This window comes from Galeopterus variegatus, unplaced genomic scaffold, assembly GCF_000696425.1.
Source record: "Galeopterus variegatus unplaced genomic scaffold, G_variegatus-3.0.2 Scaffold6909, whole genome shotgun sequence".
Classification (NCBI taxonomy): Eukaryota; Metazoa; Chordata; class Mammalia; order Dermoptera; family Cynocephalidae; genus Galeopterus; species Galeopterus variegatus.
Window position 1 is genome coordinate 63,092 of NW_007733020.1, and position 17,574 is coordinate 80,665.

At 47.3% G+C, this 17,574-nt stretch overlaps 1 protein-coding gene across 4 annotated transcripts in view; it reads right to left on the reverse strand.

Annotated features, from left to right (window-relative positions):
• The window catches only part of RIMBP2 (RIMS binding protein 2), a 72,714-nt gene that overhangs the window by 20,203 nt on the left and 34,937 nt on the right, over positions 1-17,574 (reverse strand). For all 4 annotated transcript variants that reach the window (XM_008591430.1, XM_008591429.1, XM_008591427.1 and 1 more), the window contains exons 6-10: positions 16,604-16,755; positions 14,995-15,444; positions 12,772-12,918; positions 8,055-8,213; positions 2,383-2,500 (exon numbers count right to left, since the gene is read on the reverse strand). In XM_008591430.1, coding sequence (XP_008589652.1) covers positions 2,383-2,500; positions 8,055-8,213; positions 12,772-12,918; positions 14,995-15,444; positions 16,604-16,755 — 1,026 coding nt within the window. The remainder of the gene's footprint in view (positions 1-2,382; positions 2,501-8,054; positions 8,214-12,771; positions 12,919-14,994; positions 15,445-16,603; positions 16,756-17,574) is intronic.

Consider the following 17,574-nt stretch of genomic DNA (forward strand, 5'->3'; position numbering starts at 1 on the left):
AATAGAACTAAGTAAATGAGAACCAGAGGAAAATGCTGTCTATTCAAACGTCACTGACCATTTACTTCCTAGGGTCATTTGCCTAATTCTCTTCCCTGGCAGGTGACAAACACATTCGCTTTTGTTTTCTTCTGAAAATATAATAGGTTTTAAGGTATGTGTATGTACATATGTGTATGGGTATATAAAATGTTTGATTTTAATTATGTTTTTTATGTGGTTTCTTGGATTTCTACACCGTGAGAAGTCAGTACAGTTAACGCAAATCAATCATGGATTTTTCGAACATTTCTTCTAGTTACATCATTAAGAGGCTTTTTTCTTCGTCAAGGTTTTAACATAGAATTACCCTCTTTTTGAGCAACTTAACAAGTGTCTTATTAAAATTAAAACACATATGCAGCCTTTTGAATTTTCCACCTGAAGAAAAATCCAACCAAAGGGTTGTCTAAGACACTGCAATGAGAGTCACCCTGGCAAGACTAGGGGTGCATGGATGTTTTTTCCTTCACTCTCTTGCTCTATTGGTGATTTGACACAGTACAGTCCTCAGTTCTCTATCCTAACAGATCGGAATAGAAGACCCATCACACCTCTTCCAAAAGACACCCTTTCTCAGTGCCCACCACATTAACTTTTTAACTTCTTGAACATCATCAGTTCATTTAATGAGCAATGACTGTAATCTGCACTCATTAAAGTTAAAATCAAATTGAATATTTGGAAACCAACTTCAACAGCAGAGGCAGAACAGACAGCACTGAACAGGAGGACTGGCCTTGCCCCCATCTCCAGACAGGAAGCTTCCAACAGGTCATGTAATCTGAATGCCAGTAGAATCTATTTAAATTGTTACAGAGGAACACTAACACAACTTAAATGAAGATTTGAGACATGGGACACTAGCCTGAGGACATCAAGAGGCACGTAGACTCAGCATACACATAACCCTACTAGTTGATCTGTAATAAATGTTTTCTGAGTCTGCATATTTTGTTAGTTTTCAGTTAATTGAAAATACTGTGTTTTTAAAAGATCTTTAACATTCCATGAATTTTTTACTGATAAAAATAAAAACATTCTGAAAACTGTAAAGATGGAAAAGGAAACTTTTTCCCTATTGTTTGAACTGTGTGAGGAAGAGAAAGTCTGGAAGGACATAATTTTAGAGGCTCTGTTTTGCTTTATAAAGTCTTTCTTCATTTTGAGTTGAGGGGAAATACCAATTGACTTTGTGTGTGTGTGTGTGTGTGTGTGTGACCAGTAAGGGGATCGCAACCCTTGGCTTGGTGTTGTTCGCACCACGCTCAGCCAGTGAGCGCACCGGCCATCCCTATATAGGATCCAAACCCACGGTGGGAGCACCGCTGCGCTCCCAGCACCGCACTCTCCCAAGTGAGCCACGGGGTGGGCTCCCGACTGACTTTTAAACTTCAACTATTTAAATATGATTAGAGTCAGCTTCGCAGGTGCCTAGAGTAGCTGTAAATTGTTTTCAATGAGCTCCATAAAGCCAAATCAAGATATTCTGTTCTTCTCTCCATCTACTGAATTAACATAACAGTTCTCCTTGCTTTGTTTTGTGTGAGTGTGTGTGTGTGTGTGTTTTCACAAAGGTTGGTTAATTTGTGCTGATTACCAGGTTCCATTATCTTGTCCATACTACTTTTTGGAATTGTTGTTGCCACGATTCATTCCAATAATAGGAGAATTACCATCTGGCCTTCAGCCACATCCTCCCCCCTTTTTAGTGTATTGATTAGAATGATTAAAATGACAGTTTTCAGCATGACTGGCTGAATTCCAAAAAGTAATTAAGAGAATGGAAATGGAATGACAGGTGATGACTCATGAAAGGGAAGATGACCAGATGGATGAGGGGGGAACATTTTGGGGGACACACTAAGGCCTCACAGTGTTTTCCATGATTTCTAGTTCCAGCTGCAAAGTGTTCTATGTATACAGACAACTCTCTGTTACCCTGGGCTCATTTAGATATGTGTGGAACACGCCACCATCCTGCTTCTGCTTCAGACTCTGGCCATAAGCATCTCAGATCACGCGGGAGGCATAGAGAGACACACGTGACCAGCCCTTTGGTGCTCTTGCTGTGAAGCTCTCCCATAAAAAGAAAAAAAGAAATCAGTAGGCAGAAGATTGACGTAAAAAGCCAATATGATATTTTGAGAATACTTACAAATAGGTTTTATGTATCTTGTTGGGCTGTTCCTGCCTTCTTTTTGCCTTAAATAACTGAGAGTTTTCTGTATTTAGCTGAAAATGCTATTCCTAAAATGTTCTTAAAAATGATTAGATGCAGGACCAAGCAGCCACATGCTCTGTGGTTGGAAGAAAGAGAAAGGCATCAATCTGGCCACTAACCGATGGATGGGACCAGCATCGGCCGGGACCTCTGAGGACCAGTACTGTCATGGGGGAACCTGCGACCCATGTGATCCACCCTGTCAGCCCGTCCTGCAGACACTGGGTTCCCTAAAATCTGAAGACAAAACAACAAAGTCATAAGTTTTGCCAACCTTGGGAACAAAAGAATTAAGTTAGCCAAATCAATTCAAGTTGGAAGCAGAAGCTGTAAAGGCAACTAAACTTAGCTTTTAACTGAAAGGTTAGCTGAATGACCTGGAAGAGAAAAAAAGCCATTCACCCCAGGACCCCGTGCTCTACATCAGAGTTTCTTTTTCACATGCAGTGGGAGTGGGGCAGACATAATCCCTTGGAAGTTGTTTTTTTTTTTTTTTTTTTTTTTTTTTGCTGCTACTGCTGCTGAAGCCAAATATTTTGGGCCAAAGTGACAATGATTTAAATACAACTCATCACACCTTTGCCACCTCTGGCCAACTGAACCCTCACCTAGTTTCCATATGCCATGCCCCTGCCCAACAGCTGTCACAAAAGTGGGGAAACACTGCAGTTCCAAATGTCCCACTTGGGTAGAGGTTGTACATGAGGTTTCCAAAAACTCAAAGACGGAACTTTGTGTAAGTTACTAGCTTTGAAACTTGTGGCAATGTCTAAGCCCTAATCTGAAGACACGGGTAGTGTTCTAGGGTGGACTTGGATGGGTCTTTCTGGGTAGGTTCACCTCCAATTTAGACTAAAAAGGTTGGAACTGGTTAATGAGAATCAAAGCAAAATCTCCAGCTCACTAGTAAGGTGAGTGAGGAAGTTCTCGTTCTCGGGAACACAGGAGTGAACAATGGGAAGGGAGTTCCAGGAGTGGACATGCTTGCTGCAGGGTGGGGCACAGGCCTGGCCACATGTGGTGGGTGTCCTGGGGTGCAATCAGCGCCCTCTTGTGGACCCATCACAAAGTGCACGGGCTCAGACCTGGGCCTGATGCCCTGTGGGTGGCTCACCTGTTTTCAATGAAAAGATCAGCGGGACAGGAGCAAATGTTCTGAAAAGAGGACACAATATAGAGATGAATGAAGCCTGGAGGGAATCCCTGTACTCAGAAACCAACTAGCAAACCCATAGGATGGGCAGGGGACCTATCTATGGCTACAGACAAAGGCTGATAATAGCAAATTCATTCTGGAAACTGCGGATGCAGAAAAAAACGGGGGAAGAGGGACAACAAATCTTGGAAACAATATGCAAAAATGGATTTCTTCAATAATTGTTCTCCATTTTTTTCAGTTATGAGTGAAGGCCCCAAAATTTAAAAAACCCCAAACAAGAAGAAAAAACCCTTCAGTAATCCTAGTAGTCATAAGTCCCTGGGCCGGCCCATGGCTCACTCGGGAGAGTGTGGTGCTGATAACACCAAGGCCACGGGTTCAGATCCCATATAGGGATGGCCGGTTCACTCACTCACTGAGCGTGGTGCCGACAACACCAAGTCAAGGGATAAGATCCCCTCACCGGTCATCTTTTAAAATAAATAAGTAAGTAAATGAATAAATAAATAAATAAGTCCCTAAGGATCATATGGAAAAAAATATGTTTCCAAGCTTTTAGATAATTGTAGTTCAGCTAACCCTTAATTAAAATTTAGATTCAGTTGTCCTTTAATTAAAGCAGCCACAATAATCATTATTGATTCTGTAGGGGGAAATCGTTACTCTAAAGCAAAGTAAAGAGATTGCCGGCATGGTCAGAAGTTTGGGAAGCAACGAGATTAAGAAATCAAAAATGCGAGGAAACTAAAGACAGCCAGCAGAGAGATTCCCCAGGGGTGGACACCAAAAAACAAAATGAAAAACCGAGGGAGGAATGAAAATGGATTGGTCTGGCAAGCGGATGTAGAAAGGGAGTGTACTTCACACACCAAAGGACCCTCTGCACCTCTGGGAGGTGGTTTTGCATGTTGGATGGATGCTCTGCAGTCGTGCATTGCTACACTTTTCTTCCAGACACCCCGAAAGTCTTCACGATCAGTAGACCCGTCCCAGCCATACTTCCCGGGTATGGATCTCTGTGAGCTGGGCTGAGCATTGTTACTCCTGAGGATGTCACTGGAGTCCACTTGCTCCCCAAAGTCCTCTTCGATGCTGCTTTGCCGGGTCAGTGTCCGCCGCCGGGCCAGTAAAGGCCTAAGGCTCCTCCTGCAAGGACAGTGTGCTGGGCCTGGGCTGCACTTAGCCGTGGTGTTCCTGAAACTGAACCGTAGTTCTTCTTCCTCACTGCCACAGTCCAGGCCACTGTCCGGGCTTCTGGTGGCAAATCGACTGAACCGGCAGCCTCTGTCTTCAAGAAGGTAATCCTCTGTGTGGGGGGTGGCCTCCAATCCCCTGTGTCTTGCAGGGAACCAGGAGCCCTGTGGGGCCTCATCATTCCTCTGGCAGGGCCGGGGTCTGGGCTGTCCAGCCAGCCACACCCTGGCTCTGGAGGAGGACCCCAAGCCCTGTCTGTATAGCAGTTCCACATGTTCTGTGTCCTCTTCTGCTACTTCGGGGATACTGAAAAGTTTCTTACTGTGGTGAGTCTGTTGGGGAAACTCAGGCTGTTCCAAGAAAGCGCCTTCAGAGGTCCTATTCTTATAGCATTCCTTAAGGGGATGGTATGTTTAAAAACAGGTGCCGAAAAAACAGTGTGTGATCAAACATGAAGTGGGGGCAAAGGGAAGGAAAGAAAATACAGACAGAATTAGTCTTGGAGGCAATGAGGGCACAGAAACATGCTTCTGCTTGTGGAAGGGCCAGTGGCATGCTCTGGCTGGGGCTCTGGAATGGAAACAGAATGGGTTACATGGATGGCTCGAAGGCAGAGGACAGGGCACACAACCAGCAGGACTATGGCCGGAGCCAGACACATGCAGCTAAACCAAGGAGGGAAGCAGCAGCCTAGACACAGGGCTGTTTGGGGGTGCCAGGCAGGGGAAAATGGGGTAGGGAGGCTTCACAGCAACCATGGGGCTATTGCTCTGTGAGGTGGCCATGCCCAGGGTTGGGGGAGATCTACACTCACTGGCTGCATCCTCAGTGACCCAAAGGCAGCTACCATTAGATGCCAAGCATCACTAGAGGCAGCTCACCAGACAGGTACCCCACCCCGTGCCTGGCTATCCCACTCTTATTTCCTTCCAGCACTAGCACCACCTGAAGTCCTTCTTTCTCTTTTGCTGCAATATCACCTTTCTCCCTGGCTAAAACATAAGCTGTGTGAGGCTGGTGCCTTGTCACATAGCACTGTGTCCCCGGTCCCAAGAACAGTGCCCAATATGAACATCAGCAAGGGACTGAGGTCTGTCTGCCCATCCTCTGCATCCTCTGCACTTTGAGATCACCAGTGCCTGGTGCAGAGCTGGCCACACCCAGGGGTTCCTTAATAGTCACAGAATTTATCATGCCCAGATGGAATAATACCTGTCTGCCAATGTATCATTCTCTCTGCCAGAAACAGCCCTCAACCTCATTCTCTATCTGTAAAAAGTGTCTTGGTGCTCAGCGACACTCCCAGCTGGTCTCTCTTTTGAGGGACTCACCAACTGTCCAGGCAAAGCTGCCCTTCTTCCCTGTTGTGGGCTCCAGGAGACATGCTGGAGACAAACCACGTGGCATGTCATGACTGGCCGACCTGCCTGCCCCCTTGGACCATGGGCTCCTGGAGCTCCAGCCACATTGGATGGACTAAATGTAGGGTCTGCCGTGTGCAAGGAACTCGCCACAGGCCAGGTGCAGAGGCGAGTGGGCTTACGCCCTGCAGCTGCTGTGTCTGTCCCCTTTGCTAACACCATATTCTGAGAATGTCGGCCAATATCGGGTAAGGAAGGACAGCTGAAACAGAACCATCCTCAGAGTACAGGGTGACACTGGGTGTCTTCCAGGGCAGGCAGGTAATGGGAGGAGTGAACTGGTCCCGGGGATCCAACATGAGCCCGTTACCATGAGGAACCGGCTCAGCAGCAGCTAATCCCTACCATGTAAGGACGTGAGCCCGGTGTGGCTGGATCTCCAAACTACATCTTATAATTTCTAGAGAGAATCCAGAAATCCAGGCCAGCCTGTAAAATCTCCTGGTTTTCAAAGACAACACTGTGTGGGCAAGAGAAGTGAGCCTGCCACCCACCTGCCACCTGCGGGGCTGTTTCTAAGAGGGTGGAGGGGTGGGGGTGGGGCTTCTGGGGCTCATCCATATGGTGTTTTAATGAATTCCCCAAGGAGGGAAGGCAACTTTTCATTTCTTTGCTGAACAATGCTCAGGAAACACCATCCCAGGAGCTTCCTCTATCAGAAGGAAAAGCATCATGGAAAGTCAGAAGAAGAGGTACGTTCCTAACCTGGCCCAGTGTGTGAGCATGTTCAGGTAGATTTTGGTTCTGGGCACAGAATGGGAAGTTGCATGGGGGCCACACTGAACCACTCAGGAAAGGCCAGTGTGAAGCCTGCTCCATGTCACCTGGGAGGTGGGAGTAGGGGTGGGGGACACTGGGAATAGCAGGAGCTGCAAACATGCAGGATTTGCATAGGGATCTGGCATGTTCTTTGGAGACAGGACACCTGAGGCCCTGCCAGCGGCCTTTGCTGGGAGAACATAAGTCAGTCTTGTCTATGCAAGTTGGCAGCCAGATTTGGATGTTGCCTCCAGTCCACCATTCAAAATGCTCTGTGTTCTTGGAGGAATGCAGTGCTGGAGTGCCTCATCCCACTACGAAATTTTCCTCTCCAAGGCCTTTTTAGTTTTGAAAACCCACCAAGAATCTACAAGTTGTTGGCCTTTCACCTGTCTCCCCCACTAGATTGGGGACTGCTGGAAGGTGGGGGCCACCCCCACCCCCACACCCCAACTAGCACAGGGCCTGGTGCACAGAGGTGGAAGCTCGCCTGCTCGGTGAGCAAATAAACTCATGAGCTAGAACACATTGCTGGTCAGCAGCAGCAGCAGCAGCAAACATCCCCCCAAGGCCAGGACTGAGGGGCTGCCCCTTACTTGGTTCTAGAGTGGCCTCAAGCTTAATTTTCATGACATAACCTCCTGCTGAACCCCTCACTGATGGCTTCTGCCACAGGAGGAAGCAGGGGATGTTGGGTCACACATGGAAGGTGGTCTGAGCAGACCTGTGGGAGCCTCCAGACTGCCCATGCTGGGCTGTGTGATCAGACTCCCAGGACAACCATCCCTGCATGCCCAGCCCCCTTCTAACCTCACCACACTTGGCTCACTTCTCTTCTGCTCCTCCTGCCCCCCTGCTAAGCAGGGCCCCTTCAATCCTTCCTCTGAAGGAACCTGGTACAGTTCCAGCTGGCTCCACACTATCCCTTCTCTAGTCCTAGCCATGCCCTTAGCTGCTGATTCTCTCCCAGATGAGCATGTGAAGGTGGGGGTTGAATCTTCCAGTTCAATTCCACAGTGCTGGGTCCCTCCTGGGGTGTCACATGGACTCCCCCAAACTCCTTCATTCAGACCTTTTGGCAAAGAGTAGGACAGGAGGTATAGGTAGTTCCCAAATGCAAATTCAATAGTGAGAAAGAAGAGAATCCAAATCCAGGGGCTGGTTGCAGGGCGAGGCCCTTCTGGAGCCAGCCTCAGCAGCCTCAGCCAAGGGACAAGGATGGAGCTACTCCAGGTATCCCTTCCCCCCAGCCACTGACCTTGAGGGCATTGTGGGAGGTGCCGCTGGGCCGCCTCCTGCCCCCATCTTCCAGCTGCATCTCAGAGTAGAGTTCCTCCTCGTCCTCCTCCATGATGTCTGAGAGGTCAGACCCCCGGCTGCTCTCCGTGTGGTAGTCATCTCCATGGCAACAGTGGGGCTGAGGGCCAAGCACAGGAGAGAGTGAAGGAATAGCCTCTCAACACCAGGAGGCTCTCCCAGTATCCTGGAGGCTCCCCTTGCTGTCCTTGCTTATGCACCTAGAGCTGCATGTTGGTGGGTGCATGCCCCTCATGGGAGAGGTAAGAAAAATGTGCCTAGACAAAGAACATACTCATCCAAGCCATGAGAACAGCAGAGATAGGACCAGCACAGGTCTCCCAGTTCCAACAGGCATAGAAATGCTTGGGCTCTGGACAAGACAGGAAACCCACCAGGGCTTATAAGACACATGGGCAAAGTCCTCTATTTCTGGGGACCATCAGCCTCTCCAATGTACTGGCTAGACAAAGGCTCAAGCCAGAGGTTTACACTCAGAGGACAGTAGGGATCAGGGCCATATTGCATGTGTGCACTGGACCTGATGTCTTGAAAGAGAGAGTGGTGGGGCTGGTGGTAAAGTGAGGTGTAAATGCACCATATAAAAGCATTCTTTAATGTTTTTGAAAAATACTGTCATCTGAAATACACACACATGGGGCTGGCTCGTGAGCTCAGTTGGTTAGTGTGTGGTGTTATAACACCAAGATCAAGGGTTCAGATCCCCATACCAGCCAGCTGCCAAAAAAAAAAAAAAAAAAAAAAAATCCTGAAGTAGACACACACACACACACACACACAAAAGACATTGGCAGATGGCCTGGTGTGACAGGAGACAAAGCCCTTGCACAAGAAGCAGGTTCACTCTGCGCCCACAGGGTCCCAGACACCATATAAAGGTTGTCCAAATGGGGAGGGGGACAGGGAAGAGGCTGGGGACAGCAGAAAAGGTTTAACAAAAAAAAGTGTCCTTTAAAATTAACTTGCCAACTCTGAGACCCAACAACCCTGGTGGCCCCTCACAATGATGGTGCCATTGCAGTTCCACAGCTGTGTTTTCACTTACAACAAAGCACTTCATCATTCAATAACTCCAGTATTTAAAGCAAAGTAAGCAAATTTTCAACAACTCAAACTACACAGTGTGATGAGCTCAGATTTATGAGAGCAATACATCCATAAAGATATTTTGTATTGCTAGATGGTGTTAATTAAAAACAATTTATTTTGCTGATGGGCGGCAAGACAAATGCATTTAATAGCAATCTTCAACATATTTATTAAAAATACCCTGGATTCTATTACTAACCTACATAGATACATGTAAGCACAGCAAGTTCATGGCCTGCTGAGGAGGAGATTGCATGAGCAACACAGGCAGAATGTTCCACCCGCACTGTGCCCACGAGAGGGCAGATGGGAGCAGTCTCAGCGGAGCAATCTGCAGCATCAGCATCTGAACTGCTCTAGCCCTAATTCTTTCAATCAGCTGCCAAGTGGAAGACATAAAAGTGGATTGATTTGAAATGAATAAACAAATATCAGATTGGTTTTAATGAGGTCTTCCCAAGGCATTCAGGGTACTCCCCTACATGAGAACACAGTCTCATGTCATTCAAATCCAGAGATTACTTAGGGATTAACTCATAGAATGGAAGGAACCATCTATTGTTTGCCAAATACTTTAGGTCATTCTCTCTATCCTTAGAAGAGTCCTGTAAGTAAAGGGTGATCATCACCGTTATAGGATGTAGAGTGGCTTGCTCGAGGTGACCAGCTTATAAGGGATGGGTCTGGGACCAAGGTCCAGGTCTGAGGACTCCAAGCCCAAGTGCTGCCACCCATCTCTGCCCAGTGGCTTTTCTTTGGGGGACACACAGCATTGCCCTTCAGTCCTCAGTTGAGGATGCAGCAGTTAGGCAAACTTTCCTGGGAATGGGGAGGCACCCGGGGAGACGTATTGACCCCCAGCATCCAATAGGAGGTTTATGGCTATGAATTCCACTTACAAAGAAGCTGAGGTAAAGCCCCCTCCAATGAGAGAGGATTTTTAAACATCACTATAAAAAACTTCAATCTTGTAGCTCAGCAAACCATCTGCCCCCTCACCAAAATAAAAATTCCAAATTAAATTCCCACTTAAAAGCCTATTTCCTTTTCTCAAATTTAATATGGGTGCAAACTTTAAGTTATAAGATGAACAAGTCCTGGGGATCTAGTGTACAGTGTGGGTAGTGGTGGATGTACTAATCAACGTGACTGTGACAATCGTTATACAATGTGTATGTGTATCACATCATTACATTGTGTATCTTGAATATATACAATCTTTATTTGTCAATGACATTTTAAAATAAAAAATACAGTTATGCACTGTATAACAATGTTTCAGTCAATGTCGGACTGCATATTCGATGGTGGCACCAGAAGATTATAACACCATACTTTTACTGTATCTTTTCTATGTTTAGATACACAAGTATTTACCACTGTATTACAGTTGCCTACAGTATTCATTACAGTAACATGCTGTACAGGTGTGTAGTCTGGAGCAATAGGCTGTGCTATATAGTCTAGGTGTTCGGTAGGCTATGCCATTTAGGTTTATGTAAGTGCACTGTATGATGTACAATGATGAAATCTAGGTGTTTTCATCTAGGGTGCATTTTTGGAATGTATCCCCATTGTTAAGAGAAACATGCCTGTAGATATAAAAATATGTTATTTATTGGTATGCTGAGCATTTCTCATTGTGGATCTACTAATGAAGTACATTTGCAATATTAGGAGAATGGAGGTAATTTTTTCAGGGCAAATGTGTCGGGTACCCTACCTCTCCCTTCTTAACATTCATTAATTCAACAAATATTTATTGAGTCTTACTGTGTATGACATGCTAGAGGTACAGCAGTCAACTAGAGGTTGAAGCTTCTGCTCACTGGAATGTCAGGTTTGCTGAGTGTATGAAAGAACAGGAGGGGCTGAGGAAGTGGGTGAAGGGGGCTGTGGGAAGTGGAGTGGTCAGGAAGTGGCAGATATTACTGGATCAACATTTGTACGAACTGAATTTTTCCTCCCCACAAATTTGTATTTTGATAACCTAACTGCCAGTGTGACTTTACAAGGGTAATTCAAAAAGTTCATGAAAAGATTTGTATTATTTTTTAATTCTGTTTTTCCAGGAACTTTTTGCAGTACATTCGTATTTGGAGATAGGATCTATAAAGAAATGATAAAGATTAAATGAGGTCATAGGGTGGGCCCTCATCCAATGTGCCTGTTGACCTTATAAGAAGAGGAAAAGATACCAGGGATGTACACAGAGAAAAGGCCATGTGAGGACCCAGGGAGAAAGCAGCCGTCTACAATTCAAGGAAAGAAGCTTCAGGAGAAATGAACCTTGATCTTGGACTTCCAGCCTCCAGAAATATGAGAAGTAAATTTCTGTTGCTTAAGCCACCTGATCTCTGGCATTTTGTTATGGCATCCCAAGCTGACCAATACAAAAGTCAACAGAAATTGTAACTTTTTTTCCTTATGTTTCCAGAACACCAATTTTGTCTGAGCATCCAGGTGCCCAATGCCAAGAGAATAAACCATCGATAAACCATTCACAGGAATTCTATTCCTATCTGAGTAGTGAGCTTGTGACCCAGTCTGCTCAGTGAGATGTAGTGGGAATTCTGATTTCCACTCATCTCTTTCTTCTTTCTTGGGATGCTGTCATATGATGATATGATTGTTGGAACTATGGTAGCCACTTTGTAACCATGAGAAAAAGGCCAAGAGAACAGAAGAGACAGAACCCAGAGCCCTGACACAACTGAGTGTCTTTCACACACTCAGCAAACTTGACAATTTTAATCTTACAGATGAAGAACCCCATGATTGGAGGAGTCAGGTGTTTACTTGTGGTGCTACGACTAGCAGCAGCAGAGCCAGAATTTGAATCCAGGTCTGTGAGATCCCAACACCCCCGTCTTATCTGGTCATCACACTGCCTTGCTGTGGAAGGGTGTTGGCTGTTCAATATCTGAGGCATCTTCAAGCTCTGACATCCCAAGGTTTAAGGCCTTTCTAGACCCTTTGCTATTCCTGATTCCTCTTGTTGTTCAATATTAGTTCTTTACACTGTTCAAGGTCGTTTCTATTAGAATATGCATGATCAGAAATTGGAGATCAATCCCAAATTGAATAAATTGTTTCTTATGAGCCTGGCTCTGGTGTTTTGCTGCTCTGAGGGGAGGATACTGACAGTTTTGTTTTTGACTCTCCCATGGTGCATAACACACAGCAGATGTAGAACAAACATTTGCTCAATTAACAGAAGTGAATAAGCAAATGGTAAATTTTGCCTAAATTGAGACCAGCCTAACCCTAACCTGACCCACAAAACTGCCCTCATAACCAGATACCAGCACAGAGCAGTAGGGGAGGGTGGAAGCCTCCCATTTATACTTTTGAAATTGTCCCCATATGAGGTTATATGCACAAACACTGCTAAATCTAAACTTTAAAAATCTATATGATTGTTGAAACCCAGGCTTGGCATCTCTTCCTCTTTCTCATGGGCCCAAAAGTGGTGGGAAGGAAAATCACTGTGTCTCTTGATTTCCAAGTGGCCTGGCCAAAGCCACTGCTAACCAGGAGCTGATGGCATGGGGCCATCCGGTGCTCACCTGCTTGCCAAGTTCAGACCCTTTCAGAAAGTCATCCACTGAAGCACCTCTCCTCTTGACATCTGGAGAGTCATAGCCGTCCTCCTCATCCGAGTTGGCATACTGCCCCAAGCTGCTCCTTTCTAGGAAGATGCTCCTTTTCTCTAACTTGGAAAGAAAAAGGAAACAAACAGATGAGCTGGAGCTGTCAGGAAGGGTTGGAAAAGACACCCTGAGCCACCTGAAGTCATTCTGGGCCCCACGTTGCTCTCTCAGAGCAAATACAAAGGACTCTAGGCCACATGCCCCAGCTTCTGCTCTGGGGTTTTTCCATTAGGACATCAGGCCCAGCTCTCTCCCCTCCCCATGCTTACCAGAATTAGTTTTTACCTTTGCTTAGGGTAACTTATAGACACAAATGAAAATCATCTCCCTCTGTTGGATGTCTCCACTGCCCAGCTTTAATTTTATCCATTAACATTTTCTTGAAATGGAAGACAGAGAAGTGTTTTTTTTTTTTTTTTTTTTTCCTCCAGGCCCTCTGCAAGGAAGAGCCAGAGCCAGCAGCTCTAGGCTTTCCTGCTCTCAGCACCTGCTCTGTTCCGAATGTGTCCCCCAAAGCTCATGTGTTGGAAATTTAACCCCCAATGCAACAGCATCAGGAGGCGGGACCTCTGAGAGGTGATTAGGTCATGAGGGCTCTGCCCTCACAAATGGATTAACACAGTTATTATGGGCGTGGGTTAGTTATTATGAAAGTAGGTTAGTTATTAGGGGAGTGGGTTAGTTATTACAGACACGGGTAAGTTATTACAGGAGTAGGGCTCCTGATACAAGGATGAGTTCGACCCCCTTCCTTCTCTCTCACCCACTGCTCTGGTGCCCTTTGCTGTCCACTGTGGATAGACACAACAGGAACCTCACCAGATGCCAGTACTTTGATATTAGACTTCCCAGCCTCCAGAACTGTGAGCAATAAATTTCTTCTCTTTATGAGTTACCCAGTCCATGGTATTCTGTTAAAGCAGCTGAAAATGGACTAAGGCAGGGTTTCTTTGGGGCCTGGAGAGGGGGAGTCAGTGGTGGCTGCATCCAAACAAGCAGAAGAGAAGCCCTCACCTGCCACCCCTCCCTACCTATGAAACTTTGCCAAAGGCACCAAGTGCCCAAATTTGGGGCCTGGGCTCCTGTCTCATGAGCCAATCAGAGCCCTGATGAGTTTGCATATTTTGAAGGATTTCCTCCAGATAAAGGTCACAAATCCTTGTTTAATTTCTTTTAAGTACTAGTGGCTAAAGTTGAACAAATTAGGAGATGTCATAGAAAAGCCTAGATTTCCATTCTTGCCTCACAGATGCCAACACCTTTATTGCTCAGCTCCAGTCCCTCTTCAGTTTCCTTGACCTGACCCCCAGCACTGCATAGGCATCTCCAGGCTCACTGTCCTGGTGAGACCTCACAGGCTGACCTAGCAACCAGAGGGCCCTGACATGGCTCACTGCAAATGTGGCATGCTGGCAGACCGGGGCACCAGAAGAGAGATGGAGATTGTCCCAGGCAGGGAGGGGTGCATGGTCTAGCTCAGTTTCGGATCCTCTTCCCCTAGCCCTGGAGGGGAGTTGTCACTTTATGGGCAATTTCTTAAAATTTCATGTCTTGTTGCACATATCATGTGGAATATGGCCCTACCACATTCCAATACCCCATGACCCAGAAAATGTCTAGAACTAGGCATGCAATATATGTACACACATTTATATATCTGTATGCATTTCTATATGTAGTTGTCCATATAAATGTATGTAGGTATACAGATTATCTATGCATGTATGTCTATATGTACGTACATATGTGTGTGTGTGTCAGGAAGAGAATCTCAGGCCCACCTCGAGTAGAAAACTCTCAGACACTGGCACAGACCAAAGCCTGCTCCTTGCCTTTTCACAGCCACTTTCTAAGCCAGGAAGGTGCCTGGCATGACCTGGGTTATCTGGCTACATATTCACAGAATAAAAACACATTTTAATTCAATCAGGATCAGGCACAAAACACAGCCCAAGGAGAGGCTGAATGATAAACAGAGTCCTTCCTTCCCAGCCCAGCTCGGGGCTCTGGGCGAATGCATTTGAAGCACTTGTCGCCACAGACTTGGTGTTGGAGGAGCGTCTCTGTCCGCACCAGGCAGGAGGGCAGAATTCACCCCAGGGGCCAAGGGACCAACCCAGGGGAAGAGCCCATCCTTACCCTGCTGCTCTCAGCCACTCTCTGCGCGGCCTCCCGGGCCATGGCCTTGGCGACAGTAGTGGAGACCGGGGTGCCCTGTGGCTGCGGGAGGATCCGGCTGGGTGATGGTGACCGCCGCCCCTGCGAGCCTGGTGGCTCCAGCAGGTGGCCATGCGCGGGGGTGGGCGCCCGGCTCTGCTCCCATGCCTCATCCATCTTGACATGGGGACCCACGTGTTCATCTTTGGTATCAGGGGCTCCGGCACTTGCTAATGGCTTCGGTGTGGGAGCAGTTCTGGGATGGGGGGTTGGAGGCACCAGGAGGTTGGGGGGAATGGCAGCAACAGAAGAGTCTATGGACTCGCCCTGTGCAGAGAAGGTCCGCACAGTCACAGCCTCGGCCTCCAGGCTTCGCAGTCGCACGAGTTCCACGGCTGTGCTGTCCGCGGTGGGAAAGATGACTTCAGCCACCTGCACACAGAGAAAGCCAGATTATGGGCTGCCCCTGCAGCTCGGGCAACGCCTCTCTCGGCACCACCCTGAATGGGGAACTGGCCAGTCCTCCAACCAGACTCTTGTCGCAAAGGATCACATTCAGCTCAAGCCCCCCTGCACAGCTGGAAAGTCTAGGAAAGTCTCAGAGGGGAAGAAAGGTGAGGTTTAGAGACCCCTGGACCTAACCAGCTGCTGGAGTTTTGATAAGGACTACTAAGCAGACCCCTTTATCTTCCATCTTCAGAACCAATTGAGAAATAGATGTAGGGGCCATAGTGCATAGTGAGATCTAAATATGAGGTTATTGCTGCTGAAACTGGAGGGAGGGAAGGGGCATGGGCAGAAGCCAAAAAGGACTTCCTACTGCTATGGAGAAGGCAGCGCTCAGGCCTCTTCTGCAGTGGCAGGGCTGCCCTGAGGAGCTTCTCACATGGAGCAGGGGGAGCAGAGGGGGGGAGTGCAGGCACCCACAGGAAGCAGCTCTGGCAGAGCAGCCGGAGGTAGCTCAGGCCTCACGCACACATTGTGACTGTTTCCAAAACACCTGCTTCTGAGGGGAGGACAGGGCAGGGTGGTGGGGGGAGCAGAGGGTTCTACTCCATCTGCCAGGACAGGGAGAAGGCTGAGGCTGTGGGTTCCCTGCACTGGGCATCAAGGAATCAAGGCCTAGCCACCTATTGATACACCAACCATGCAATATGTGCAAGGAGGGACTCATTTTGGCCATCAATATCATCTTGCCAAAAATCAGTTTGTTGAAATTAGTAAGCTAGCCACTGATTGAAGAATCCCGGATATTGAGGAACTTGAGAGAGGTGAATTTTTAATACTGGAAGGAAAACAGGAAACACCCAGAGCAAGGCAGGTAACCAATGAGGGTAGGGAGGTGGAAAGAATGCCAGAAACAAAGAAGGCACTGGAAAAGATGGAGCATCCTCAGTTCTCAGGTTTGTTCCAGCAGAAGAAGCTGGGGTGCAAGTAATGTTTAATAAATGTTGGTGATGCTGGTGGAGTCTTTGAGGATGCTCCAGTGGTCACCCCTAGAAGAGCAGGTTGTCCTTTGTCCACTGACAAAACGTGGCATCAGTCGCTGCTGAGTTAAGAGCCTAACACTCCCCCCCCAATAAAAACTCACCCTCTGCCCTTTTGCATACACGCCATAGCCGGTAACGTTTGCGCCATTGGACAACCCAGTGGGAGTCAGCATGGGAGGTTTCCAGGAGACCTGGACGGTGGCTGGGGTGACTCCAGCTTGGACAGTGACATCTTGTGGGGGTGCTGGAGGACCTAGGAAGAGACAAAAGGGAACAGATGCTTTCAGGGCATGGACCAGGCAGGTGGGCTGTGACTATGCTCTGCCTATCTCACCTGGAAATGAGATCATTTGTTAAAGTCTCCAGGGAAAAAGAACAAATCAGAAGCAGAAGTGGGAAAGCTCACGGTCAGTGACCTAGAGGGGCAAATGCACTTTTTGAAAAAAACTCAGTATTTATTCACCCTTTTCTGGGAAATGTGATCCTGAATCCTCTTTGTAGAACCACTTCCTTACCTGTTCTGGGTATGTGACTGGACAGAGCTACTCTGCCCCAGGTGACTCTGGCCTGTTAGTGACACAATTGGCTCAGAGAGGAGCCAGTGAGATACTGGCATTTGGCAGATGAGCACTCCCTCCTCGCCTCACCCCTTCTTCTCTCTCGCTTCACTGGACTTGAGAGAACTCAAGCCTCGACATTATCACCCATTGTAGCACCCCATGAAATTGAGAAAAATGGAAAGATAGAGAGAGACTGGATTCAGATGAAGGCATTTGACCTGAGACTCCTGCTCTGCATGCAGACTTTTCCGTGGCAGGAGCTGACATAGCTTTTCTGTCCTTAAGCCAGTCTGCTCACTGGGTCTTGCAGGGGGAGGGGTCTTGAGCAGTTAATCCAGGCAACAAGCAAGCAGGGGTTCCTAGTGAGAGTGTGGTGGCCAGCCCTCACTCCAACACCCATGCGCAGCTCCCTTTTCTCCAGATCTGGGGAAAAACTCTCCAAATCTTCCTGTTTGGAAGTAATGATCACTTTATTTTTGAAGGAATGTGTTTGCAACTTTGCAGAGGAGAGC